The 27,401-nt window shown below is 44.0% G+C and overlaps 1 protein-coding gene across 2 annotated transcripts in view; it reads left to right on the top strand.

The window, feature by feature from the left end:
• Positions 1 to 27,401, top strand: part of LOC111953018 (alpha-protein kinase 3-like) — a 30,725-nt gene extending 3,324 nt beyond the window's left edge. For both annotated transcript variants that reach the window (XM_023972087.2, XM_023972085.2), the window contains 11 exons: positions 3,602 to 3,719; positions 3,868 to 5,293; positions 17,986 to 20,566; positions 20,730 to 20,877; positions 21,483 to 21,610; positions 21,708 to 21,743; positions 22,190 to 22,464; positions 22,900 to 22,988; positions 23,160 to 23,377; positions 23,472 to 23,520; positions 24,181 to 27,401. In XM_023972087.2, the coding sequence (XP_023827855.1) occupies positions 3,602 to 3,719; positions 3,868 to 5,293; positions 17,986 to 20,566; positions 20,730 to 20,877; positions 21,483 to 21,610; positions 21,708 to 21,743; positions 22,190 to 22,464; positions 22,900 to 22,988; positions 23,160 to 23,377; positions 23,472 to 23,520; positions 24,181 to 24,547 (5,435 nt within the window). In that variant the 3' untranslated portion in view covers positions 24,548 to 27,401. The remainder of the gene's footprint in view (positions 1 to 3,601; positions 3,720 to 3,867; positions 5,294 to 17,985; positions 20,567 to 20,729; positions 20,878 to 21,482; positions 21,611 to 21,707; positions 21,744 to 22,189; positions 22,465 to 22,899; positions 22,989 to 23,159; positions 23,378 to 23,471; positions 23,521 to 24,180) is intronic.

Raw genomic sequence — 27,401 nt, 5'->3', positions numbered from 1 at the left:
GTTAATTTCTCATCGAATCACAGCCTACATCGCCAAACTGGTGATGATTTAACAAGCGCATTCGCGAAAAAAGCACTGTCGTTGCACCAATGTGTACCTAACCATAAACATCAATGCCTTTCTTTAAAATCAATACACAAGTATATATTTTCAAACCTGCCTGCTAACATGAATTTCTTATAACTAGGGAAATTGTGTCACTTCTCTTGCGTTCCGTGCAARCAGTCAGGGTATATGCAGCAGTTTGGKCCGYCTGGCTCRTTGCGAACTGTGTGAAGTCCATTTATTCCTAACAAAGACCGTAATTAATTTGCCAGAATTGTACATAATTATGACATAACATTGAAGGTTGTACAATGTAACAGCAATATTTAGACTTAGGGATGCCATCCGTTAGATAAAATACGGAACGGTTCCGTATTTCACTGAAAGAATAAACGTTTTGTTTTCGAAATTATAGTTTCCGGATTCAACCATATTAATGACCAAAGGCTCATATTTCTGTGTGTTATTATGTTATAATTAAGTCTATGATTTGATATTTGATAGAGCAGTCTAACTGAGCGATGGTAGGCAGCAGCAGGSTCGTAAGCATTCATTCAAACAGCACTTTCGTGCGTTTGCCAGCAGCTCTTCGCTGTGTTTCAAGCATTGAGCTGTTTATGACTTCAAGCCTATCAACTCCCGAGATTAGGCTGGTGCAACTGATGTGAAATGGCTAGCTAGTTAGCGGGGTGCGCGCTAATAGCGTTTCAAACGTCACTCGCTCTGAGACTTGGAGTAGTTGTTCCCCTTGCTCTGCAAGGGCTGCGGCTTTTATGGAGCGATGGGTAACGCTGCTTCGAGGGTGGCTGTAGTTGATGTGTTCCTGGTTCGAGCCCAGGTAGAGGCGAGGAGAGGGACAGAAGCTATACTGTTACACTGGCAATACTAAAGTGCCTATAAGAACATCCAATAGTCAAAGGTATATGAAATACAAATGGTATAGAGAGAAATAGTCCTATAATTCCTATAATAACCTTAACCTTAAACTTCTTACCTGGGAATATTGAAGACTCATGTTAAAAGGAACCACCAGCTTTCATATGTTCTCGTTCTGAGCAAGGAACTTAAACGTTAGCTTTTTTACATGGCACATATTTCACTTTTACTTTCTTCTCCAACACTTTGTTTTTGCATTATTTAAACCAAATTGAACATGTTTCATTATTTATTTGAGACTAAATTGATTTGATTGATGTATTATATTAAGTTAAAATAAAAGTGTTAATTCGGTATTGTTGTAATTGTCATTATTACAAATAAATAAATAAAAAWATTAAAATCGGACGATTAATCGGTATCGGCTTTTTTTGGGCCTCCAATAATCGGTATCGGCGTTGAAAAATCATAATCGGTCGACCTCTAGTCTGAACCAAGAGTTTGATATCAGACCATTTCTTACAGGAATATGTCACGTTGATTAGTCCTGCCATCCAGGTCTCCACTTGGTACACATATATTAGATTTTTTGTAACTACTACATGTGCCCATCTCATTGATATTATTAGAGGTACCCAAGTTGTTTTTGAAATACACTATATATACACAAGTATGTGGACACCCCTGCAAATGAGTGGATTCGGCTATTTCAGCCACACSTGTTGCTGACAGATGTATAAAATCAAGAACACAGCCATGCAGTCTCCATAGACAAACATTGGCAGTAGAATGGCCTTACCGAAGAGCTCAGTGACTTTCAACGTGGCACCGTCATAGGATGCCACCTTTCCAACAAGTCAGTTCGTCAAACTTTAGCCCTGCTAGAGCTGCTCCAGTCAACTCTAAGTGCTGTTAATGTGAARTGGAAACATCTAGAAACAACAACAGCTCAGCCACGAAGTGGTATGCCACACAAGCTCAAAGATGGAACCACTGAGTGCTGAAGCGCATAAAAAAAAAATTGTCCTCGGTTGCAACACTCACTACTAAGTTCCGAACTGCCTCTGGAAGCAACGTCAGCACAAGAACTGTTCGTCGGGAGCTTCATGAAATGGGTTTCCATGGCCGAGCAGCCGCACACAAGCCTAAGATTATCATTCGCAATGCCAAGCGTCGGCTGGAGGTGTAAAGCTCGCCTCCATTGGACTCTGGAGCAGTGGAAATTCGTTCTCTGGAGTGATGAATCACCCTTCACCATCTGGCAGTCCAACGGACAAATCTGGGTTTGGTGGACGCCAGGAGAACGCTACCTGCCCCAATGCATAGTGCCAACTGTAAAGTTTGTTGGAGGAGGAATAATGGTCTGGGGCTGTTTTTCATGGTTCGGGCTAGGCCCCTTAGTTCCAGTGGAGGGAAATCTTAACACTACAGCATACAATGACATTCTAGACGATTCTGTGCTTCCAACTTTTTGGCAACAGTTTGGGGAAGGCCCTTTCCTGTTTCAGCATTACAATGCCCCCGTGCACAAAGAGGGGTCCATACAGAAATTGTTTGTCGAGATTGGTGTGGAAGATCTTGACTGGCCTGCACAGAGCCCTGACCTCAACCCCATCCAACACCTTTGRGATGAATTGGAACGCCGACTGCAAGCCAGGCCTAATCGCCCAACATCATGGCCCGACCTCACTAATGCTCTTGTGGCTGAATGAAAGCAAGTCCCCACAGCAATGTTCCAACATCTAATGGAAAGCCTTCCAGAAGACTGGAGGCTGTTATAGCAGCAAAGGGGGGACCAACTCCATATTAATGCCCATGATTTTGGAATGATATGTTCGACAAGCAGATGTCCACATACTTTTGGTCCTGTAGTGTAGGTCGCTATAGTTATAACTATGGCCACCACGCGTCCTGCGCGTAATGGTCACATGGACGGGTATTACAATGTAATCTCTTTTTTTACTGTTACCTAAGCTTTAACTTGGACACATTTGTATGTATAGAATCCAATATGACCATATGTACCTCTGTGAATAATTATGATTGACTATGCGCAAAAGTGAATTTAATTGTTTCCTCACCCACCATTGCATGTGCGTAATGGTCATGTGAGGTGAAATGTGTATATTTTGGGATGTGAGCACTCTACAAGCGTAGTCAATAAAGCAGTAAATTGGGAGCATAAACAGTGTGCAGGCCTTCCTGTTCTTTACAATTATTCTAAAGCGTATTCAATAACGTGAAAAGAAAAAAAGCAGTTAAAAAATAAAGGCAGCTGAGACTAAATGATGCAATGGCATAATGTTGGCACAGAGAATCAAGACAAAAATAGGTTTGAAAATCTAAGCAGGTTTTGCTGTTGCCTTCCCTCTGGCACTTGGGTTGGCTGCTTTTCAACCACAGCAGTAAAACTTGTGGCCTTGCATACTGCTGTGATGCAACAGTCTGAAACATGCCTTTGTTCTTGATACAATTTCCTTTCAAAACGTAGATTTTTTTCATGATTAGTGGCTACTGTATGTAAATCTCAAGGGTAACTTGTAAATTAAAAAATTAGGATAATGAGGGCATACTCTTAATGAGAGATATCTTATCAAATATAGATTTATTTTAGGTTTAAACCAAGTCATTATATTATACTGTATGTCTGTGATGTACCATCTCCATGTGATGTCCATAGGTAACCCAGCCCCAGAACTGACGTGGTACCGAGATGACATGGAGTTGGACCGATACTGCGGTCTTCCAAAATATAAAATTGTCTGCAATGGAAAAACTCACATACTCCACATTTACAAGTAAGTAAGACAGAGAAAACCATATACCCGAAACCATATACCATTTACACCAGATAATTCAACAATTACAATTTGGGTTTTATATTTGAATTTGTGCTCAATGATCCCTGCACAGTTCCCTAAATTATTTGAGCCTCTCTTTTTGCAGCTGCACAGTGGATGATGCAGCCATCTATCAGGCTTCAGCCAGGAACAGCAAAGGCATTGTCTCCTGTTCTGGGGTTCTGGAGGTAGGCACCATGAGCGAGTACAAGATCCACCAGAGGTTCTTTGCCAAGCTGAAACAGAAGGCAGAGAACAAGAAGAGGGAGTTGGAGGAGAGCAGGAAAAGGGGCAAGGAGAACGTCCAGAAAGAGCCTCGGGAACAGCAGCCTCTCCGAAGCAGCCCGATCCCCTCTCAGAGGAAGCGCCGGGCCTCAAGCGTCCCCTCCTATCCACCAGATGGGGAGGAGATCACAGTCAGCCAGGGGGCAGAGGCTGTGGAGCAGCTAGCACCTGCTGTTGAAGAACCTAATGGGGTCAGTGCTAAAGTCAGTGAACCGGCTCCAGTAAAACCTACAGAGAATGGGGGCAAAATTCCCAACAGAGAAACCAGAGAAGCCAAAAAGAAAATAAAGATCTCAAATGGTGTAGATTCTGGTGTTGTCAGCAGTAGTCATACAGGACCGGGCAGTAATCATACAGGACCGGGCACCGGAGAAAATTCATATGATGGAGGGATAAGTTTGTCTCAATTTCTGGCAGATACCCTTCATTCACAGACTGCTGAAGAAAAGATCCCTGCACAAGTGGAGGAAACATTGGCAGCGGAGACAATGGATACTACTGCTGCTGATCCTGAAACAGATGTGAGAGAGGAGAAGGGGAGAGAGAGGGAGGACAGAGAGGGGACGGACAGAGAGAGGATTCTTGGAGAACAGGAAAGAGAAAAAATGAGAGGGGGAGAACTGTCAATTGAGAGAGAAAAAGAAAGAGCAAGAGAGGCAGAACAGTTGCATAGGACAACAGCACATAGCAACACAGCCTCAGAAGTCAAAATGGAGGCTAAGACGCATGCCCACAAGGAGGGAGATCATCACGATCACCACCACATGCAGGAAACTCTTTCCAATGTGCTCCACTCAGTCAAATACTTTTTCTTTGGTAAGAGCAAGAAGGATCATGCTTCTCATGATCATCATGTGAAAGGTCAGGAGAGCGAGAGAGGTCATCCATTAGCCCCAACACAGCCATACCCTAGTCTTCCCCATCCACATCCACAAGAGCAAGATGGTGTTGATAAAAACCCCACAGAGGAGACAGTACCCATGGAGGTAGATGGGCCACAGAAAGCCCCGATAACTCTGTTACCACATGAGCAGCCAGATTCATTGGAGCGGTTGAACCCAGATGAACACAAGTGTGGAATTACTATTTCACACCCAGAAGAACCCCCTTCAGCTTCCAAAAGAGCACCAGAGAGTGTGCCTCATTCACTGGAGCATGTTGAGCAGAGGGCCATGGATGTATGTCTGGAGGTGATCAGCAACACTACAGAGACAGTGCCCATGTCTGGCCCTCCAGCCCTCAGTGAGGTAAGTTGTGCCTTGTTGCTTCTAAGATTACATTGACCGCTCAGTCGCACACTGCAGTAGGGAGCCACTTAAAGGCTATTTATAGATTGTACATTTGTGCAACAAGACTTGAGTCTAACCACTCCAGGTCAACAGATAAAAGGGTACATATGATTGAGCCACAGCAAATAGCTAGAGAAAGTCCAAAGAACATGCTGAATGCAGATGAATCATAACAGAGACTATTAGTTTGTTAGTTGTGTGTTCATAGCCACTGTACTGTCTAAAACAGACAGAACACACTAACCCATTAAAGAAACTATCAGCAACATGGGGGCAAGTGTGTCAGCCAGGCTCTGTCAGACTATCTAGACTCTTGAGAGTGTGGGTTTCAGTGCATCAGTATCACTCGAGAGCAACACCTCGAGCAATGTAGTGGGGGAAACAGGGAATCTGCCCAACTTGTATAAAAGAATGAGACCATTTGGGGCAGTCTGGTGTTGACTAATACAAATAATTCTCAGGGAGATTGGATAAGCTAAAAAAAATTGTATTTACAAAAACTCCTAGGAATTGAAATGAAAAACATTCTGTAATTCTCTGTGCACTGCTTTCATTGTGCTTTGATGGTAATGACAAAACTCTACATCTATCTCAATGTCAAACTCTTAGGGTTGTATTAGCACCCATTTGCATGTACTGAAGATATTAAGATAGGCGTACCCTACCATTATGTTGTGACCATGAAATAGCATTATATTTTAACAATTAGCTCTGCTGGATAATATAATCATCTGTCCACAATATTAAAGCTGATCTACCCTCCCAAAAAATGTAAATAAAATACTAAGTCAAAAGTTTGGACACACCTACTCATTCAAGGGTTTTTCTTTATTTTTACTATTTTCTACAAAGTAGAATAATAGGGAAGACATCAAACTATGTAGTAACTGAAAAAGTGTTAAACAAATCAAAATATATTTCATATTTGAGATTCAACAAAGTAGCCACCCTTTGCCTTAATGACAGCTTTGCACACTCTTGGCATTCTCTCAACCAGCTTCACTCTGTGGTCCAACTAGGGCTGTTGCGGTCACCGTTTTACCGCCACACCGGCGGTTACAAGTCATGAAGGCAGTCAAATTCCACATTACCGTTTGTCACGGTAATTACGCTTCTCCAAGCTCTGATGCTACCAAACTTGCTAACTGCCTGGCACTCARCAATCTATTGTCTCTCTAATCACTCTGACATCAATGCAAATGTATTTGAAAATCTAATCAAACACTTCATGAGAGCCCATGAGCTCATGTTGCGCAACATTTCTATAGGCTATGCAATTGTGCAAGAAAACAGAGTGATGGCCACGAATAAAAAGACGAGGATCCCGTCAGCTTTCTATAGGCTWGGACTGCTATATTTATTTGTCGAACATTCCTTATATTAAGCACATTGCTCACATTTACAACAGGAGTATAGCCTACCTGGCTGGCATGAAAATTAAAATGCTATTTTTTTTTAAATTAACCACAGGGAAAAGCATAGATGCTATTTAAGTACATAGATGACATGCATTTTTTCCCGCTGCCCCTGTTTCGATACAGGTGCATGATAATGGTACATTCTAAATCAAAACAAATGTCACACATATATTATTTAGTATATGTAAAGACAAGATTAAATCAAGGATAGTCTGATGGGTGACAATATTAGCCTACCACTTGTGAATGATATTATCACTTGTGAATGATGCCCAGCATAAGAAAGAATGCCTTTTTTCGATTTTTTTKAATCATAGTCGCACACCTCATGTAGCCTATCCCATAGGCCTATATGTTTTAGTAAGGTTTATATCACAACTAAAGTGGCCAAATAACTTCTTAAAATTAAGCAAATTAATCGACTTTACAAGGGGTGTAGAGTCTAACTAGCATATATAAGCAGTGCGTAGGTTTAAAAGTTTGGGGAAGATATTTTTCACCATAAAATTTACCTTTATAAAAGCATTTCATGCATAATTGCATTTGCGGTCACTTTTGATAATGGTGTTTTCCCGCTAATGGAACATTGGTGCTTATAGCCTACTGCCGTGTGCGCATTGCAGCGCTTAAAATGTGAAGAAATAGCCTAATAGTTTATCAACATTTTAAGCTAAACATTCTGATCTGTTGTGTCAGCCACATTGCATAAAAAATGTTTGATGCTAGTGGTTGTATTAATTTGGGATCTATCGCATCCCCCAAGTGTCCCAGACGATGTTTGAAATATTTATTTATTGTACAGAATAGAATTGGTCGACTTTTGTACTATGGGGGATAGTAGATTGACATAGTCTAGTGCTTTTGCTRTTCATTAGGCTTACTCTTGTTGGCTGACAAAGTCAATGTGGACAGTTCTTCCAATATCTTCAATATGCACCTCGGAATTGGATAAGGACACGTGCAGGTGCGTCCGCGATGTGACTGTCTTCACTTGTAGCCTGTGAGAAAGACCCGATCACATGACAGAGAGCCGTGTGAGTGAGAGGAGCTTCGGATTGTGCAGAACACTGAGGGAGAAGGGCACTACGCAGCACTCCGGGCCAAAAAGGCATGCATTTCTTTAGGGTGCATTATGGCCACAAAGGGGATGCCGCCGTGAAATTCAAGGCATTATCAAGTTATCAAATTGTGAATGAGAGACTATTGGAGTGTGTACAGACTGCACAATAAGAAAGCAGAGCTCATGCCTTTCAAGTGACTTTTTTCAAATCATCATTAGAGTCTCATCATGCAGTCTTACAATGTATTAAAAATCAAAACATATAGCTCAACGTTTGTAGAACAACTAAAGTTGTAAGTGCGTGCCGACACCGAGATGACCTGCTTTATGGAAGAGAAGGAACCGGACACATCTGCTGACCCCTGTCATTGTGGCGAGATAACCACTCTAGTTTTTTACATCATCAATAATGTGGAATCATGCAGCCCGTATATATTTTTATTTCATAAGACATTCTAAGGTTTGTATCATTCACAACTGAAGTTGCCAAATAACTCAAAATCAAGCATATTTTCAAATGATTCAAATGATCACAATTTAAGCTGAATACAGAATAACAGCTCCATGCACGCACTAGCAAGGAAAAATATTCTTTCAATTTTATTCAGTGAAGTTCAATTATATTCTTACTATAAAATCATATAATATAAAATAATGGCACTTCTTCATATTATAATGTTTCATAGAAAAGACCTGCCTAAAATTRATAATGGATTTATTGTGATGGTGTACAGGCAATTAAATGGATTTATTACACTTTAGACTTTTAAAATTTAGATGTTTCAAAGGCACGCATCAGCAGCTTGCATGTGTGGAACTCCTTTATGTTAATTAATGGGCAATTACCATGAGACCGACGGTAATTGACAATCACCAGCTGATGAATTTTCGTGACTGCCACAGCCCTAGGTCCAACTCATCCCAAACCCTCTCAATTGGGGTCGGGTGATTGTGGAGGGCAGGTCATCTGGTGCAGCACTCAATCACTCTCCTTCTTGGTCAAATAGCCCTTACAAAGCCTGGAGGTGTGTTTTGGATCATTGTCCTGTTGAAAAACAAATAACAGTTCCACTAAGCGCAAACCAGATTGGATGGTGTATCGCTGCAGAATGCTGTGGTAGCCATGCTGGTTAAGTGTGCCTTGAATTCTAAATAAATCACTGACAGTGTCACCAGCAACGCACCCCCACACCATCACACCTCCTCCTCCATGCTACACGGTGGGAACCACACATGCAGAGATCATCCGTTCACCTACTCCGCGTCTCACAAAGACACGGCGGTTGGAACCAAAAATTTGGACTCATCAGAACAAAGGACAGATTTCCACCGGTTTAATGTCCATTGCTCGTGTTTCTTGGCCCAAGCAAGTCTCTTCTTCTTATTGCTGTCCTTTACTTCTAATTTTAAAAATTAATCTCTCCAGAAATAAGTCTCTCACTGTTGCCGCCTGCTACCGACCCCCCTCAGCTCCCAGCTGTGCCTGGACACCATCTGTGAATTGATCGCTCCCCATCTAGCTTCAGAGTTTGTTCTGTTAGGTGACCCTAAACTGGGATATGCTTAACACCCGGCAGTCCTACAATCCAAGCTTGATGCCCTCAATCTCACACAAATCATCAAGGAACCACCAGGTACAACCCTAAATCCATAAACATGGGCACCCTATAGACATTATCCTGACCAACCTGCCCTCCAAATACACCTCTGTGTCTTCAATCAAGATCTCAGCGATACTGCCTCATTGCCTGTATCCGCCACGGGTCCGCGGTCAAACGACACCCCCTCATACTGTCAAACGCTCCCTAAAACACTTCTGCGAGCAGGCCTTTCTAATCGACCTGGCCCGGGTACCCTGGAAGGATATTGCCCCTCATCCCGTCAGTTGAGGATGCCTGGTCATTCTTTAATGTTACTTCCTCACCATATTAGACAAGCATGCTCCGTTCAAAAAATGCAGAACCAAGAACAGATATAGCCTTGGTTCACTCCAGACTGACTGCCCTCGACCAGCACAAAAACATCCTGTGGCGACTGCAATAGCATCGAAGAGCCCGCGATATGCAACTGTTCAGGGAGTCAGGAACCAATACACGCAGTCAGTCAGGAAAGCAAAGGCCAGCTTTTTCAAGCAGAAATTCGCATCCTGTAGCTCTAACTCCAAAAAGTTCTGGGATACTGTAAAGTCCATGGAGAACAAGAGCACCTCCTCCCAGCTGCCCACTGCACTGAGGCTAGGTAACACGGTCCCCACCGATAAATCCGTGATAATCGAAGACTTCAACAAGCATTTCTCAATGGCTGGCCATGCCTTCCTCCTGGCGACTCCAACCTTGGCCACAGCCCCGCCCCCCCGCTGCTACTCGCACAGCCTCCCCAGCTTCTCCTTTACCCAAATCCAGATAGCAGATGTTCTGAAAGAGCTGGAAAACCTGGACCCATACAAATCAGCTGGGCTTGACAATCGGACCCCCTATTTCTGAAACTGTCCCCGCCATTGTCGCACCCCCTATTACCAGCCTGTTCAACCTCTCCTTCGTATCATCTGAGATCCCAAGGATTGGAAAGCTGCCGCGGTCATCCCCTCTTCAAAGGGGGGACACCTGGACCCAAACTGTTACAGACCTATATCCATCCTGCCCTGCCTATCTAAGGTCTTCGAAAGCCAAGTCAACAAACAGATCACTGACCATCTCGAATCCCACCGTACCTTCTCCGCTGTGCAATCCGGTTTCCGAGCCGGTCACGGGTGCACCTCAGCCACGCTCAAGGTACTAAACGACATCATAACCGCCATCGATAAAAGACATTACTGTGCAGCCGTCTTCATCGACCTGGCAAGGCTTTCGACTCTGTCAATCCATATTCTTATGCGCAGACTCAGTAGCCTCGGTTTTTCTAATGACTGCCTTGCCTGGTTCACCAACTACTTTGCAGACAGAGTTCAGTGTGTCAAATCGGAGGGCATGTTGTCCGGTCCTCTGGCAGTCTCTATGGGGTACCACAGGGTCAATTCTCGGGCCGACTCTTTTCTCTGTATACATCAATGATGTTGCTCTTGCTGCGGGCGATTCCCTGATCCTCTACGCAGACGACACCATTCTATATACTTCCGGCCCTTCCTTGGACACTGTGCTATCTAACCTCCAAACGAGCTTCAATGCCATAAACACTCCTTCCGTGGCTCCAACTGCTCTTAAACGCTAGTAAAACCAAATGCATGCTTTTCAACCGTTCGCTGCCTGCACCCGCACGCCCGACTAGCATCACCACCCTGGACGTTCCGACCTAGAATATGTGGACATCTATAAGTACCTAGGTGTCTGGCTAGACTGCAAACTCTCCTTCCAGACTCATATCAAACATCTCCAATCCAAAATCAAATCAAGAATCGGCTTTCTATTCCGCAACAAAGCCTCCTTCACTCACGCCGCCAAACTTACCCTAGTAAAACTGACTATCCTACCGATCCTCGACTTCGGCGATGTCATCTACAAATAGCTTCCAACACTCTACTCAGCAAACTGGATGCAGTTTATCACAGTGCCATTCGTTTTGTTACTAAAGCACCTTATACGACCCACCACTGCGACCTGTATGCTGGTCGGTCGGCTGGCCCTCGCTACATGTTCGTCGTCGACCCACTGGCTCCAGGTCATCTACAAGGCTATGCTAGGTAAAGTGCCGCCTTATCTCAGTTCACTGGTCACGATGGCTACACCCACCCGCAGCACGCGCTCCAGCAGGTGTATCTCACTGATCATCCCTAAAGCTAAAACTCATTTGGACGCCTTTCCTTCCAGTTCTCTGCTGCCTGCGACTGGAAGAATTGCAAAAATCTCTGAAGTTGGACTTTTATCTCCCTCAACAACTTTAAAAATCTGCTATCCGAGCGCTAACCGATCGCTGCAGCTGTACATAGTCCATCTGTAAACTACCCACCCAATTTACCTACCTCACCCCCCATACTGCTTTTATTTTTTACTTTTCTGCTCTTTTGCACACCAGTATCTCTTCTTGCACATGATCTCTGATGATTTATCACTCCAGTGTTATCTGCTAAATTGTATTATTCGATTTATTGCTACTCATGCCTTTTGCACACATTGTATATAGATTCCTTTTTTTTCTACCATGTTATTGACTTGTTTATTGTTTACTCCATGTGTAACTCTGTGTTGTCTGTTCACACTGCTATGCTTTATCTTGGCCAGGTCGAAGTTGCAAATGAGAACTTGTTCTCAACTAGCCTACCTGGTTAAATAAAGGTGAAATAAAAAAAATAAAAAATAGTAGTGATTTCTTTGCAGCAATTCAACCATGAAGGCCTGATTCATGCAGTCCTCTCTGAAAAGTTGATGTTGAGATGTGTCGGTTACTTGAACTCTGTAAAGCATTTATTTGGGCTGCAATCTGAGGTGCGGTTAATTGCCAATTTGGCTCAAATGCATTAAGAAGGAAAGAAATTCCACAAATTAACTTTTAACAAGGCACACCTGTTAATTGAAATGCATTCCAGGTGACTACCTCATGGAGCTGGTTGAGAGAATGCAAGAGTGTGCAAAGCTGTCATCAAGGCAAAGGATGGCTACTTTGAAGAACCTCAAATATAAAATATATTTAGATTTTTTTAACACTTTTTTGGTTACTACTGGATTCCATATGTGTTGATTTCTTCACTATTATTCTACAATGTAGAAAATAGTAAACAAAGAAAAACCATTGAATGAGTAGGTATGTTCAAAATTTTGACTGGTACTGTATATATAATGGTTGTTTGATTATAATCCTGCCCACAACTTACTGACGTTGTTCAATGTAATGTTATACCGTACACAACGCAACTATATGACACATCATAGTTTAACTTCACTGGCAAACTGATATGGTTCTGTTTAATGGCTTTACTTCCCTTCCTGTTGAAATGCAATCTGACAGATTGTCTCAGTAATGTAACTAGAATCAACATCTCTCTCAATGCCAGTGTGACACATGATGACACTAATTCTATTAGTCCCCTACGGTGCTAATTCCAATTAACCTCGAAGTCTGCTGCCCATTGTGTTTATATTGGATTAGAGCATTAGAACATGCAGTAAGGGGAGCTGCTCTCCACTCTTCACACAAACAATGGTTTTGTGGATATGTTTCTCCATAATGTGGAACTGCAACTCCCCTTTCCTGTTGTGGCCAGTTAATGTTAGAAGTTGCGGCAAATCAATTGGAGGAACTCATAACAATTGAGAGAACTTTGTTTGTGCACAAGAGTGAAAATTCTGTTAAAGAGGCCTTGTTCGGGCTAGAGTAAAAAWTTTTAGACTGAACGTGACACCAGTTCCTCTTCATTAAACACAACTCGAACTCTCCTGTTCTAATGTCATGGAACTGTACGTGTCTGTTTGACGTCACATAAGAAAATGAATGACCTCAGAAAAAACCCAGGGGAAGTTGCAGATAGATTCCTCAAAATGATAAACGTTATTATTCAGATATTTATACTACATACTGCTCTTCAAACAAACCTGTAATCCAGTAAAAATATTGCATTAGAATAAAACATTTATGCGTCTGATTGTTTTAATTATGTCACGTTCCTGACCTGTTTTCTGTTAGTTTTGTATGTGTTAGTTGGTCAGGACGTGAGTTTGGGTGGGCAGTCTATGTTTTCTGTTTCTATGTTGGTTTAAAGGGTGACCTGATATGGCTCTCAATTAGAGGCAGGTGGTTTTCATTTCCTCTGATTGAGAGCCATATTAAGGTAGGTGTTTTCACACTGTTTGTTTGTGGGTGGTTGTCTCCTGTGTCAGTGTCTGTATGTTACGCCACACGGGACTGTTTTCGGTTTTGTTTGTTTGTTYGTTTTATGTAGTCAGTTTTCCTGTTATTGCGTTCTTCGTGTTTCATGTAAGTTCGTCGTCCAGGTCTGTCTACATCGTTTATTTGTTTTGTTAATTATTCAAGTATAGTTCGTTTTTTTCGTCTTGTTTAAATAAATTATGTCATCACACAACGCTGCATTTTGGTTCAATCCCTGCTCCTCCTCTTCGGATGAAGAGGAGGAGGAAACCTACAGAACCACCCACCAATCCAGAATCAAGCACGGAAATTCGAGCAGCGCCAAGAGATCAGGACTCATGGACTTGGAGGAAGTATTAGAAGGAAAAGGACACTGGGCGCACATTGGGGAATATCGCCGCGCTCGTGAGGAGATGGAGGCAGCGAGAGCCCAACAGCGGTGGTATGAGGAGGCAGCAAGGAGACTGGCTGGAAGCCCGAGAAGAAAACCCAAAACATTTCTTGGGGGGGCTAAGAGGTAGTGGGCCAAGGCAGGTAGGAACCTGCGCCCACTTCCCAGGCTTACCGTGGAGAGCGGGAGTACGGGCAGACACCGTGTTACGCAGTAGAGCGCACGTGTCTCCTGTACAGTGTGATAGCCCGGTCGGGTTATTCCACTCCCCGCACGGTAGGGCTAGATTGGGCATTGAGCCAGGTGTCATGAGGCCGGCTCAACGCGTCTGGTCTCCAGTGCGTCTCCTGGCCGGCTTACATGCACCAGCCTTACGCATGGTGTCCCGGTTCGCCTACATAGCCCGGTGCGGGTTATTCCACCTCCCCGCACTGGTCGGCGACGGAGTATTCAACCAGGTAAGGTTGGGCAGGCTCGGTGCTCAAGGGAGCCAGTACGCCTGCACGGTCCGGTATTTCCGGCGCTACTCCCGCCCCACCCAGTACCACAGTGCCTACACCACGCCAGGCTTCCAGTGCGTCTTCAGAGCCCTGTTCCTCCTCCCAGCACTCTCCCTATGGTGCGTGTCTCCAGCCCAGTGCCTCCAGTTCCGGCACCACGCACTAAGCCTCCTGTGCGTCTCCAGAGCCCTGTACGCACTGTTCTTCTCCCGTACTCGTCCTGATGTGCGTGCACTCAGCCCGGTGCCACCAGTGCGGTACCACGCACCAGGCTATAGTGCGCTTCGAGAGGTCAGTGGCCTGTCCTGCTCCCGCACTAGCTTGAAGTCTGGTCTTCCAGTCCGGTGCCTCCGTTCCGGCACCACCACCAGGCCTACAGTGCGTCTCAGCCGGCCAGAGTCTGCCGTCTGCCCAACGCGCCTGAACGTCCGTCTGCCAAGCGCCGCATGAACTGCCCGTCTGTATTGACCTTCAAAGCCCCCGTCTGCCATGAGCCTGCAAACCGCCCGTCTGCCATGAGCGCCAGAGCCTTCCGCAACAGACGCCAGACCCAGGAGCCGCCCAGAGCCTTCCGCCAGACAGAGCGCCAAGCTTCCGCCAGACAGGATCAGCCAGAGCCATCCGTCTCCGCCGCCCATCTGAGCCATCCGTCTCCTCACGCCGTCTGAGCCATCCGTTCCAGCGCCGCAGCTCGCTCCCAGCGCCGTCTGAGCCATCCGTCTCCCCAGCGCCGTCTGAGCCATCCGTCTCCCCAGGCTCGCCGTCTGAGCCATCCGTCTCCCCAGCGCCGTCTGAGCCATCCGTCTCCCAGCGCCGTCTGAGCCATCCGTCTCCCAGCGCCGTCTGAGCCATCCGTCTCCCCGACGCCGTCTGAGCCATCCGTCTCCCCAGCGCCGTCTGAGCCATCCGTCTACCCAGCGCCATCTGAGCCATCCGTCTGCACAGAGCCATTAGAGCCGCCCGTCTGTCCTGAGCCGTTAGTCAGTCAGGAGCCGCTAGAGCCGTTCGTCAGTCAGGATCTGCCAGAGCCGCCAACCAGACAGGATCTGCCAGAGCCGCCAACCAACAGGATCTGCCAGAGCCCCAACCAGACAGGATCTGCCAGAGCCGCCAACCAGACAGGATCTGCCAGAGCCGCCAACCAGACAGGATCTGCCAGACCGCCAACCAGACAGATCTCCAGACCGCAAACCAGACAGGATCTGCCAGAGCCGCCAGCCAGACAGGATCTGCCAGAGCCGCCACGAGCCATGAGCGTCCAAGCCGCCACCTGCCATGAGCGTCCAGAGCCGCCAGCCTGCCATGAGCGTCCAGAGCCGCCAGCCTGCCATGAGCGTCCAGAACCGCCAGCCTGCCATGAGCGTCCAGAGCCGTCAGCCTCCATGAGCGTCCAGACCGTCAGCCTGCCATGAGCATCCAGAGCCGTCCGCCAGTCATGAGCGTCCGGAGTTGCCAGTAATCCGGAACTGCCCCTCAGTCCAGAGCTGTCTTTCAGTCCGGAGTTGCCCCTCTATCCTGAGCTACCTCTCTATCCTGACCTACCTCTCGGTCTGGAGCTATCTCTCTATCCCGGTGCTGCCCCTGTCCTGGTGCTGCCCCTTATCTTAAGGTTAACATTTAAATTAAGTGGGTGTAAGATGAGGGTGGTCATTCTAAGGGGGAGACGTAAGCTGGGATTGACTATGGTGGGGTGGGGACCTCGCTAGAGCCTGAGCCACCACCGTGGTCAGATGCCCACCCAGACCCTCCCCTAGACTGTGTGCTGGTGCGCCCGGAGTTCGCACCTTGAGGGGGGGTTATGTCACGTTCCTGACCTGTTTTCTGTTAGTTTTGTATGTGTTAGTTGTCAGGACGTGAGTTTGGGTGGGCAGTCTATGTTTTCTGTTTCTATGTTGGTTTAAAGGGTACCTGATATGGCTCTCAATTAGAGGCAAGGTGGTTTTCATTTCCTCTGATTGAGAGCCATATTAAGGTAGGTGTTTTCACACTGTTTGTGGGTGGTTGTCTCCTGTGTCAGTGTCTGTATGTTACGCCACACGGGACTGTTTTCGGTTTTGTTTGTTCGTTCGTTTTATGTAGTCAGTTTTCCTGTTATGCGTTCTTCGTGTTTCATGTAAGTTCGTCGTCCAGGTCTGTCTACATCGTTTATTTGTTTTGTTAATTATTCAAGTATAGTTTGTTTTTCGTCTTGTTTAAATAAATTATGTCATCACACAACGCTGCATTTTGGTTCAATCCCTGCTCCTCCTCTTCGGATGAAGAGGAGGAGGAAAGCCGTTACAAATTAACATGGAAATTGCTTTTGCCACAGGCAATGTTACTTTTTAAAGGCTCCATTTTTCAAAACAGAAGAAATGTTGATACAAATATAATTWGACTTTTATGTTAAAGTCACGTGTTGTCCCTAATTCCCCAAAGACAATTACATTTTCTAAGCATGTGCTCAGCAACGGCAAATTACTTTGAGCATTAGTCACTTGAGGTGGGATGATATTCCCTTGCCAACAGATAGGCACTCATTCAGCTCACTGTGTAAACAACACACCTGTTAAAGGATTCTTTGTGTGGAAAAAATGAGGAACCGTTTACCTTATCTGGTGCAGATAAAGCTGTCCGTTTTTAAACACTTGACATTTTCCAACACTTGGTTTCAATTAACCTTGAGCCTGTTCGATATGGGTAAAGGAGAGTTCATGAAAACTGACASGTCGTAAACATTGTTTTTAAATTGTCCGTGGTCACACAAACATTATGTACACATTTGCCGATTTAACATATTCACAAAGGTTATACAGTTCACGTATGTTGAAAACTGGGTGACACTTTATTTGGATATTCCCATATACTGTATTTTATCTTCAGATGGTCATACTATCAACAAACTATCTGATAAGAATCTGCTTGCTAAGGTTACAGTAAGGGTTAGGTTTAGACTAAGTGTTATGGTAAGGGTTAAGGTTAGGGTTAGGGCTAGGGATAGTAGATAGTTGAAATGTTGTTGACAGTTATTGAATATCTACGGAACATCTACAAACCATCTATCCAAATAAAGTATTACCAAACTCTGATATGGATTTTTAAATATTCTGGAATTATATTATATCTCTGGTCATTCTTTAAAACTGATTTATTATGGAAAACAACTTTCCTCAGTCTAAAAGAAGCACTGAGTGTTCAATAGTCAAAGGTGAACATACTGGCCTTGGTCATGTGGTTGGCCATAACAAATAGTTTGTCAATGATTTAAAAACCCTTTTCGTTGCAGGTAATCATTATTGGTTTGTGATACTTCTCCAAAGCTAAGTGTCGATAAAGATTCATAGTCACAAGATAATATGATTATATCGGCTACCACTAAGGTAAATCCTAACATAGTAGTTATCATGGTGTTGTTATTAATTATGGTGTTGTTCAGGGCTTTCCAAATACCATGTGAGTGTTGATATTATGTGGTACTAAACAGCTGTGTTTGTTTTTGCCTCAAGGCTGCTGAGGATCAGACCCAGGCAGACTCAGTCCCCCACATGGTTGTCTCAGCCCCACATGAGATAAACATCCAAGTGTTTTCATCCGGGACTGATCAGGTGACAAGACTAAATGATAAAACTGAAGCTTTACACAAACAGGGTATATCTGACTCTACACGGAACCCAGACCCCAGCAGTGGAGCAGGTCCCCACATGTCAAACCTAACTAGTATGGATGACAGTGGGAGTGCTCCTAACAATAATGTCCCACCCACAGTCAGCCAGTGCCTCATCGAAAGTGAAAAAGAGAAGGAAATGCATGTGGATGAGAAGGGCATTGAAAGTGTCTATAAGAATCAAGGAGAGAAAGGTGATGTCAAAGCAGAGAATCAACCATGTCCCTTTTTAAATGTGAGTGAAGGGATATTTTATATCAAAACACCTGCTGTAGAAGAGAGAATTGAAACATGCCATTTTAAAACACAAGAGCAGCAGACTCTTACTTTGGATGATAAAGTTAATACACACGATTCTAAATCCCAAGACAAGTATATTGATACTTTGCAAGAGAATGTAGAGACAATTTCTTCAAAAGCACACATAGAATGCATCCCGGTTTTAGAGGAGAGTAAAGAGAAAATACATAACAAGGAGGAGGAGATACATTTCAATAGATTGGAGGAATCTTCTCCCACTTTGCTGCAAAAGAGTTTAAAGAATAGAGATCTAAAAATAACAGATGAATACCCTCCTGTGGCAGTGGAGAGCATAGAGGACCATGATCTCAACACAAAAAGGAAATCTACCTTAGCTTTAGAGAAAAGCGTTGAAAGTGCCTTAAAAGTGGAATGTACTCCTGCTTTGGAGAAAAGTTTAGTGGACTGTCCATTTGGCAACCAGAATGTGAGATTACAGAGAAATGAGGTGCGAACCCTCACTATGGAGAGACGGGTTGAAATGGAAGAAATTGTGACTGAGATAAAGGTAGAAATGCTGGGTGAATCTAAGAGCCACTCAGAGACACAGCCTGTGAGAGGCTCTGCCATTGTGCCCGCTGAGCAACCAGTGGCAGCATCAGTTACCAGTCGAAAGGCTAATGCCACTCATCTGGGTGGATATTCTGGAAATGTAAAAGAGATTAGAATTGTAGATTCTGCTCTTAAAATCCCAGAAATCAAAATTATTGTGACAGAACAACAGGCAAAAGAAGAGCCAATGATTATACCAAATATAGAGATTACGGACCCAGAAGTCAAAGAGCCTACACAGCCATTAATACCTATTACACCCAATGAACCTACATCAGAGTCAGCCATTTTCCAAAAGGATGATGCAAACGAAGTTTTAGACATAATGATCACAGAAAAAAGTGCAGCTGTTACCCCAGTGATAATTGATGTGACACCCACTCAAGAAAGTAAGCAGAATAATATTATCATCGAACCAATGGAGAAAGTGCAGGAAGTTACACCAGTTGAAGAGGCAAAAACGCCTACGGCAGAGCAACCAACTAATAGTGAGTGCCTCACAAAGATGGATACTAAGTTAATTCCTAAAAGAAATGTTTCATATTCTGATGATAGTGAACTAGACCATGAGCATCCACAAGTTAAGCCCCTCGTCTTAGATACAGGAACACCAGAGGAAGTACCCAAAGTGCCTCTGTTTGTGGTCCCTCCTATTTCTGTAATCTGTGAGGATAGCCCTTTCGAAAGCGAAGAGCTTCTTAAAAATGAGAGTAAAGAATCAGAATCCTTGGCGGCTATGCTCAGGGGGGTCAAGAGTGATTTAGAAAATTCTTCTACCCCTGAGTCTGACAAACCCCATAATATTCCACAAAAACAGACTATAGAAACAAAGGAACGTAGCGTGATAGACAACATCCCCTCTGTGTCATATAAACCCATAATGCCAACAGAAGAAACAACAATCCAAAAAGCTGAGGACATCAGTATTACTGAAACTGATAAGGTAAAACCACTCAAAGAGTCAAGGATAGAGTCTTACATCATTGGTGATGAACCAAGAGAAAGAACCCCTATTGAGAGGCTTGCTGTCAAACCCCCAACACCCCCCAGGAGTCCCAGTACTCTTCGCAGGTTTATGTCCAGGACTCCCCCTGCCATTACTGTGGATGACCCTGCTAACAGTGAGAAGGCAGGATTGGAGCAGAGTGGTGGAGACACCCCAACGTCCTCCCTGTCTTGTGAGAGCAGCCCCAAGCTGAAAAGAAGGGACAGTCTGACCCTCATCCGCTCTGCCACGCCTGAGGAGCTGGCGTCTGGAGCTCGCCGCAAGATCTTCATCCCCAGGGAGGGAGAAGGGGTAGTGGTGGCGCTGGGTGTGGGTGGTAGCCCACTGGACACCCAGGTCAAGGAGGCGGCTCCATACTTGTCGCCCAGTCAGGCTCGCAGGGCAGCGTTCCTGCAGGCCCCAGCAGGCTCACAGACCCCACCGCTGGAGAGACGCTCCCCTCTGCTGAGCCGTAGGAAGGCAACTCTGGAGGTGCCTAAAGTTGTGGAGATCAACACAGAGGAGCCAAAGAGCCCAAAGACTGAGGTCAAACCTCCTGAGAAGGAGAAGCTGAACCCCTTCAAAGGTAAAACAATAAAATAGGAAATCCAATATTGTTTCTATGTCCATCTCTTGGTGTTGGTGTCTCATATCAGGAGGAGCTGATCAGGAAGCTGCCACTGAATGAAGTAGAAACGTTAGAGGAAATCATGTACAGTATATCTTTACCTTGGTGTCCCCCCACCCAGCTCCTCAGGTTATCCGTAAAATCAGGGGAGAGCCCTTCCCAGATGCCTCAGGACACTTGAAACTCTGGTGCCAGTTCTTCAACGTGCTCAGTGACTCCTCCATCAAGTGGTACAGGGACGAGGAAGAGATAGTTGAGGTGAAAAGAAGGTAAATCTCCCATCCCAGAGTTTACAGTAACTGCTTGCAATACAATCTAGCGGTGACATAGCATTTATATTCACTCTGATCAACGCCATCATGCAGTTACAGTATTAGACACCTGCCCTCTGAAAACAGTTGCTTTGTACAAAATTACTGTAAGCATTCATTAATAGCCCCATTGATTGGTTCATCTGGGCCCTGTGCTATATTTGAAGAACTAATGTTCTGAAGATGAACAGCCTTTAATTTTAGCAGCGGGTTTATCACACAGCCATGTCATTCTCTCATTCTCACTCTGGGAGGTGTCCAGTTTGTGTGACGAGGGAGCCCACAGCTCTGATCCTGACTGACACAGGGAGGTGAAGCTTTGGCCAGACACAGCCACTGAAAACTGAGACACTATTTCGCTATTCACCAGGGGGCTTTAAAGTATAAATCTGTGCTATTGGCTGCTAGGTCAGCAAAATCTCCCCCCATGCAAGCATGGCACACAGCACTACTGTCTGTCTCAGTCTCACAGTGACCTCTTGTGGAGGTGAATACATTATTGAATATGCTGTGAGCGTGTGTCTTGTGTCACGTCAACCTTTTTATCTTCTTTTATTTCCCAGTGGAGGAGATGAGAGCCAAGTAGCACTGGCCATCGTCCAGACATCCAGTCAAGATTGTGGGGTGTACGGCTGCACAATCAAGAACGAATTTGGGACTGATTCAACTGACTTCCTTCTCAGCGTAGACTGTAAATTATGTTAACCTAATGGCATATTTCAAATCCCACAACATTACTTCAACCATGTATTCCATGAGTTACTAATTGTGTTTGTTTTTTTCTGCAGTACTTTCAGAGTACTTCCTGCGTGAGGATTTAGAAGGTAAGCCTCATAGGCACTGAGGAGGTTTATACAATATTATAAACTGGGTGGTTCGAGCCCTGCATGCTGACTGGCTGACAGCCGTGGTATATCAGACTGTATACCACAGGTATGACAAAACATTTATTTTTACTGCTCTAACTATGTTGGTAACCAGTTTATAATAGCAATAAGGCACCTCGGGGGTTTGTGATATATGGTCAATATACCACGGCTAAGGGCTGTGTCCAGACACTCTGTACTGAGTCATGTCCAGGCACTCTGCGTTGCGTCGTGCAAAGAACAGCCCTTAGCCGTGGTACATTGGCCATATACCACACATCCTCAGGACTTATTGCTTAAATAACTTAAACTCACTGTATTGTTGACTACCTTATTGCTATGATATAACACAATGTTTCTGCTCATGTGGAGAGTTTCTGACATTCATATTGCATCCTTTACAGTTGGAGAAGAGATAGAAATGACTCCAATGCTATTCACCAAAGGCCTAGCAGACCCGGGATACTGGGGGGAGAAGTTCTTTGGGCGCATCATGACACAAGAGGCCCACCTGGGAGAGGGCTGTGCACACAAGGCCTGCAGGGTGAAGGTCATCTATGGCCTGGACCCTGTGTTTGAATCCGGAACCAACTGCATCATCAAAGTACAAAACCCCATCGCCTATGGGACCAATGAGGACAGCAACCTTGCAGAGAGAAACATGGAAATGACTAAGCAGGTGAGTCTTACTGTACATCACATCATGAGGACAGCCCTCCTGTAGTGTTTTGTATTGCTCTGACTTGGTATTGCAGCTTAGGAAGTCATCTGTACTGGGTCATATTCATTAGGCACCAAACAGAAGAAAATGGACTGAAACAGGGAGGGACGGGACTACCTGAACTTGTCCAATAAGAAACGTTAATTACCGTTTTCTGTTGCAAAACATTTTCTATGGTATGCCCTAATGAATATGACCCTGGTGACCACTGGTTGGATGACAGAATAACAGCATTCAGGTACAGATTTAAGAAACTTAAAAGAGTCCAGTGTGCAAACCAATGAATAATTGGCTTTGACTAGTTTAACATTGAATTGGAGATTGTAGAGAAAAAGCATATGAGAAAACAAATGTGACACAAATGCAATGCATCTTTGCATTTTGTCTCACCAGGAGTGCAAAATCCAAAACACAGTTCGGGAGTATTGCAAAATCTTTGCTGCTGAGGCGAGGGTGATTGAAAACTTTGGCTTTTCACTGGAGTAAGTAATATAATGACTGCAATTCAAATTTTGATTATTATCAATGATCATTATCAATACACTTATCAATGATCATTATCAATACACAATAGTATGAGTAAATCAATGACAAAAAACGACAGAGTATGGTTATGTCATTCATTCCCTTTGTTTTTCTGCATGCTTACACAGAGTGAGCCCTCTTTATCTGATGTACCGCCCTGCCAACTCGGTCCCATATGCCACTGTGGAGGCTGACCTGAAGGACATCTTCCTCAAGTACTGTATGATGGATGCCAAAGGCAGGCTGATCACCAGAGCCACCTCAGAGGTGGAAATGAAATGCTGCTCCTTCCAGCATTGGATCCACCAATGGACAAACGGCAACTTACTGGTCACTGGGCTGGAGGGTAAGAAAGACTAGCAGACAAGGTCATTCTCAAAAGAAAAAGAAGAACAAAAGGCAGTTCAAATAAAATGATCCGTGTTATTTGTTTATTTCAGGTGTTGGACCAAAGATCACTAAAGTTAGAATCGTCACAAAATTGAAGGGGTTTGTATATCATTATATATTTAGGTTGTCATATGGAAATACACATTAAGGCTCAGTGTTGGGGAAGCTACTCTGAAAATATAGTTTACCAAGCTACCGATTACTTCACACTGGAAGAAGTTAAGCTACATTACAGCTACCCTTAAGAGAAATCGAGTTTACTTAACTATAGTTACTTTGAAAAAGTAGTTCACTTCTTTTTTATTTTATTATCATATCTGAAATGTCAAACTACAAATTACAAGAACAGATAACTCTGGGGTCATAAGTTAACATAATGTGTAATTTAGCCTATTAAACATTTCAAGTGAGAATTAAGCAGGTCTGATGCTGAAAAAGAAAGGAAATGATTGCTTACTTTACCCATATTTTCTTATCTTTTTGCAAAAATAAGGTAGTGTGTATTTCCAGTAGTTAGCTACACCGCTACATGGAAAAAAGGTAATTAACTAGAGAAAACACTACCTAGATATGAATTCAGTAAAACTACCACCAAGCTACGGCAAAATGTCATTAAATTACAGTTGATCTACATGTAGTTCACTACTCCCCATCTCTGTTGATGCTATTATTTAAAGTAGGCATATATGTGTGCTAATGTTTTACCAGTTGGTCCACATCATCTTATCCAACTCTAAGGAAATTACTTCTGCATTGCAGGTATCAAGGCCTTACAGAGGATGGTTCTCCTAAGGTGTTTGAGCAGTTCCTGACCCAGCATCAGTGTAACTACTACTGTGGGCTTCTCAGCCTGAGAACCCTGAAGCCCATGGACACCCTGCAGCAGCCCCCTAAAATCAAAGTCTCCCGAAGCCCCCTGCTCGGCAGGAAGTTGGGCTCGTCCAGCCCTCAGCTCAACAGGAAGTTGCGCTCATCCAGCCCCCAGCTACAGAGAAAAGGACTGAACAGCCCCTTGACAACCAGAAAGCCAACCTCCAGCCCAAAGGTGCCAAGAAAGACTGGGGAGACAGAAAACAAGTCCACAGCCAAACCCAATGCCGATGACAGACTCAAAGTTGTGGTATGAGGTAAAAAACGACAAAAGGGAATACATATCAAAACAGCTTCCCTTTTCTTTCACACAAACATTCAACTTTGTTTTCCTGTCACCTATTACTGTATTTAGTTTGGTTGAAGCTAAGATGACCAGCATGGCCTTGAACAAAATGCAGCAGACTTTGTGCCTGAAAAGTCCTCATCCAAGAGGAAAACAGGGAGATTAGTTCAAATCTAGGGAATAGGTCAATGACCGACCCTGTTGGATGGTTATGTAACAATACTGTGAATTTCTCAATCACAATCAGTAGTAAGATACTCCCCCTTCTCCAGCTTACTGTGGAACTGCTGAACTGGTTAATTGAGTGGAGGTACAGTACTTTTAAGGTCTCTTCAACTTCCAGCACTACGGAAATGGGACACAGTGATTCACCTGAACCCAGTGCTCTGTCCTCTGCAAAGGAGAAGAGACTTATGAAGTGGTTGAAACAATGGTGCTGGATGAAAAGCGGTGGCTGTAAGCAGCAATCTAATAGCTTGATGCAGATGCAAGGGGATTGGAGTGCACCAACTGCCTTGTACATTTGTGATGTACTGTATATGTCTTGGACATACAGTGCATTCGGAAAGTATTCAGACCACTTGACTTTTTCCACATTTTCCACATACAGCCTTATTCTAAAATTGATAAAATATTTTTTTTYTCTCATCAATCTACACACAATACCAAATAATGACTAAGTGAAAACAGGTTTTCAGAATTTTTGCAAATGTATTAAAAATAAGACAGAAATACCTTATTTACATATGTGTTCAGACCCTTTGGTATGAGACTCGAAATTTCCTCCTGTTTCCATTGATCATCCTTGAGATGTTTCTACAACTTGATTGGAGTCCACCTGTGGTAAATTCAATTGATTGGACATTTGGAAAGGCACACACCTGTCTATATAAGGTCCCACAGTTGACAGTGCATGTCAAAGCAAAAACCAAGCCATGAGGTAGAAGGAATTGTCCGTAGAACTCCGAGACAGGATTGTGTCGAGGCACAGATCTGGGGAAGGGTACCAAACAAATGTCTGCAGCATTGAAGGTCCCCAAGAACACAGTGGCACCCTTCATTTTTAAATGGAAGAAGTTTGGAACCACCAAGACTCTTCCTAGAGCTGGCCGTCTGGTCAAACTGAGCAATCGGGGGAGAATGGCCATGGTCACGGAGGTGACCAAGAACCCGATGGTCACTCTGACAGAGCTCCAGAGTTCCTCTGTGGAGATGGAAGAACCTTCCACAAGGACAACCATCACTGCTGCACATCACCAATCAGGCCTTTATGGTAGAGTGGCCAGACAGAAGCCACTCCTCAGTAGAAGGCACATGACTGCCCGCTTGGAGTTTGCCAAAAGGCACCTAAAGGACTCTCAGACCATGAGAAACAAGAAACATGATAACTTTTTGGCCTGAATTCCAAGCATCAAGTCAGGAGGAAACCTGGCACCATTCCTACAGTGAAGCATGGTGGTGGCATCTTCGGGACAAGTCTTTGAATGTCCTTTGAATGTCCTTCAAGTCTTTGAATGTCCCAGCCAGAGCCTGGACTTGAACCCGATAAAACATCTCTGGAGAGACCTGAAAATAGCTGTGCAGCAACGCTCCCCATCCAACCTAACAGAGCTTGAGAGGATCTGCAGAGAAGAATGAGAGAAACTCACCAAATACAGGTGTGCCAAGCTTGTAGCGTCATACCCAAGAAGACTCGAGGCTGTAATCGCTGCCAAAGGTGCTTCAACAAAGTACTAAGTAAAGGGTCTGAATACTTGTGATATTTCAGTATTTTTGCAAAAATGTCTAAAAAACTGTTTTCCTTTTTCATTATGGGGTATTGTGTGCAGATTGATGAGGGAGAAAAAAACAATTTAATCAATTTTAGAATAAGGCTGTAATGTAACAAAATGTGGAAAAAGTCTAGGGGTCTGAATACTTTCCGAATGCACTGTAGAAATAGTTTTTGTTGGTCAGTGATAGGATCTTGTTAATGTTAGTGGAATAGCATGTTCTAAGATGTTCTATTATGGCAGTATTTTGTCCTAAAACTATGCAATGCAGTCTTCCAAATACTGAACAAAGACAATATTACTCTTGCCTCTTTACTGGGAATTTGTTTTTGTGCACTTTTTTTGCAAATGTTTTCTTGCCTTTTGAAAATTGCCAGGTTTTTGTAGTTCAGTTCATTTTTGTTGAACTTTATTAACCCCATAATCTGTTAATTAGAAAATAATATGTTCACAGCTTAAATCTGAACAGTACAGTACACTGATCCCCTTACCCTGGTTCCTCAAAGGATTGTCACTTGTCGTGATATGTAACTGACAAAGCTTTGAGTGATGAACAGTGGGAAGGGGCTTACAGAAATAAACACTAACTTTGTTAGTGCCATTTACACACATGGGTCAACTTACAAAGTGAAAGACATGGCTATATAATATGAGAACCATGTAAAAACTGGGTTGGACCTGGCCCATGGTCAGAGTAAAGCAGTAGCTCACCTGGTAGCTTATCTTTATGACTGAAATTGATATGCATTCACATCATTCACACTTCTGGTGTTTAATTATTCATGAACTGTAGATGACCGTGTCAAAAATACTGTAAGAAAATTGTGGTTTGATGTGACAAGAGAAAACTGTTAAATGTCTGTAATAGGGTGATATTGTCACTAGTTTGTAGTGTATGTACTGTAGTGAGTGAGTGAGTGAGTGAGTGAGTGAGTGAGTGAGTGAGTGAGTGAGTGAGTTATATGTGTGTGCGTGTTGGCAGAGTGCTACTGAAATTAATGTCCATGACACTGTAATACTTGGTATGTTATGTGGTGCCAACGGATTTTGTA

This window comes from Salvelinus sp. IW2-2015, linkage group LG26 (genome assembly GCF_002910315.2).
Source record: "Salvelinus sp. IW2-2015 linkage group LG26, ASM291031v2, whole genome shotgun sequence".
NCBI classification, from domain to species: Eukaryota; Metazoa; Chordata; class Actinopteri; order Salmoniformes; family Salmonidae; genus Salvelinus; species Salvelinus sp. IW2-2015.
The sequence above is the reverse complement of the archived record's forward strand: the minus strand, read 5'-3'. Positions and strand labels throughout refer to the sequence as shown.